Consider the following 1,550-nt stretch of genomic DNA (forward strand, 5'->3'; position numbering starts at 1 on the left):
TTCCGACTTATGCGCGCCAAAAGAGCCTCAGAGGCGACCACTCTATTGCGTTTATTCTCAGCTGAGAGCAAACGCGGCATCCATCTTGCCGATAGCTTTTTCGTGCCTAATTTTTCATGTAGAATTGAAACAACTGCACCTATAGATATCCTCGTGGCCTCAGCTAACTCACGCACTTTTAATCTTCTATTCTTCAACACCATATCGTGGATTTTATTGATGATTTCGGGAGTACTTGCTTCTACGGGCCTTCCTGAACGTAGTTCGTCACTTATTGATGTACGACCATGCTTAAATTCATTTACCCAGTTATAAACCGTTGTTAAGGCAGGGGCAGATGTGCCATGAACTGAGTCCAATTCATTTTTTATCTCATATGGAGTTCAACCCTTTAAATGAAAATGTTTGATTACCGCTCTGAACTCGTTTTTTTTTCCATTTTTCTTAACGAACAATTTTTCTTTTCAGTTGGTTATAAAAACACGTAAACTCAGAAGATGTGGACTGTGACTGCACCATATATCTAGTCGGGAGTGGTGCTGACTGAAAACAAATGATTTGGAGCGATTCGCGCGCCATCTGTTGGTCATTCTAAGGATTTATTGAACTACCCTCGTAAACAAATGTCTGTTTGAATTGAGAATTTTGTGGATCATTCTAGGCTTACACAAATTTTTAAAAAATAAATATAGTGAAAATGTAATTTCTATAAATTTAAACGTAAATAAATAATTATTTTTAGGGAAAAATAGAGTCGTCTTTAACTGGAAACCACAAAGTATGTCAGGATCTCCACGTCGTCTGACATTTGATAGGAATGGTAATCTCTGGGTTCCTCTTTATGATGGCCATGGCGTAAGGATTTTTTAATATTCTTAAAAATATATGAAAAAAAAACTTTAATGAAAATAAATCGTTACATTTTACTCAGGTCATACAAGTTAATCATATCACTAAGAAAGTAATGCGATTCATTGGCATACCTGCACTCAGAGTCGGCGCATGCATTTTCGGAGGTCCTGATTGGAATATTTTATTTGTATCAACAATGCCATACGTTCAAGTGAATCACAATGGACAACATCTATGAGAAGATAAAGGTGGTTCAATTTTCGCTGTCACAGGCCTTGGCGTTCAGGGGTGGCCGGCAAAAGCATACCATTTGAAGATGTTCCCCACTGGTCAAAAGTGACTAGAAAATGGCTTAAGAATTTCAAATTCAGTTGTCAGCAATAAATATATTTGTATTTATAGAAAGCAAAAAATATCAGTTTAAAATGGTATTAGCTTTATCAAGGCTTTGTGACAGCCAAAGGTTCCTTAACTCCCTTTCGTGTACTTTTCGTGACGAGCCAAGCCTGAAGTTGCGCACTAAGCCTAGGCTCGGCACCCTCATACGGTGTTCTCGCACAAATTTCCTCTATGCGCCGGTTCTCCGCAACGAAGGAGGATGTTCAACTTCGGATTAGGCTCATCCGTTCTCTGTTTATTACTATATGTCAAGTATGCAATAACTTTGTGAAATGCGGTTCAGTGGAGAAAATATAATA

General features: G+C 38.1%; 1 protein-coding gene across 1 annotated transcript in view; it reads left to right on the forward strand.

The window, feature by feature from the left end:
* Positions 1 to 1,090, forward strand: part of LOC117176400 (regucalcin-like) — a 5,463-nt gene extending 4,373 nt beyond the window's left edge. The window contains exons 4-5 of the mRNA XM_033366640.1: positions 743 to 855; positions 932 to 1,090. Of these exons, the coding sequence (XP_033222531.1) occupies positions 743 to 855; positions 932 to 1,090 (272 nt within the window). The remainder of the gene's footprint in view (positions 1 to 742; positions 856 to 931) is intronic.
* Positions 1,091 to 1,550: the final 460 nt, after the last annotated feature.

The sequence above is a fragment of the Belonocnema kinseyi genome, chromosome 7 (assembly GCF_010883055.1).
Source record: "Belonocnema kinseyi isolate 2016_QV_RU_SX_M_011 chromosome 7, B_treatae_v1, whole genome shotgun sequence".
NCBI lineage: Eukaryota > Metazoa > Arthropoda > Insecta > Hymenoptera > Cynipidae > Belonocnema > Belonocnema kinseyi.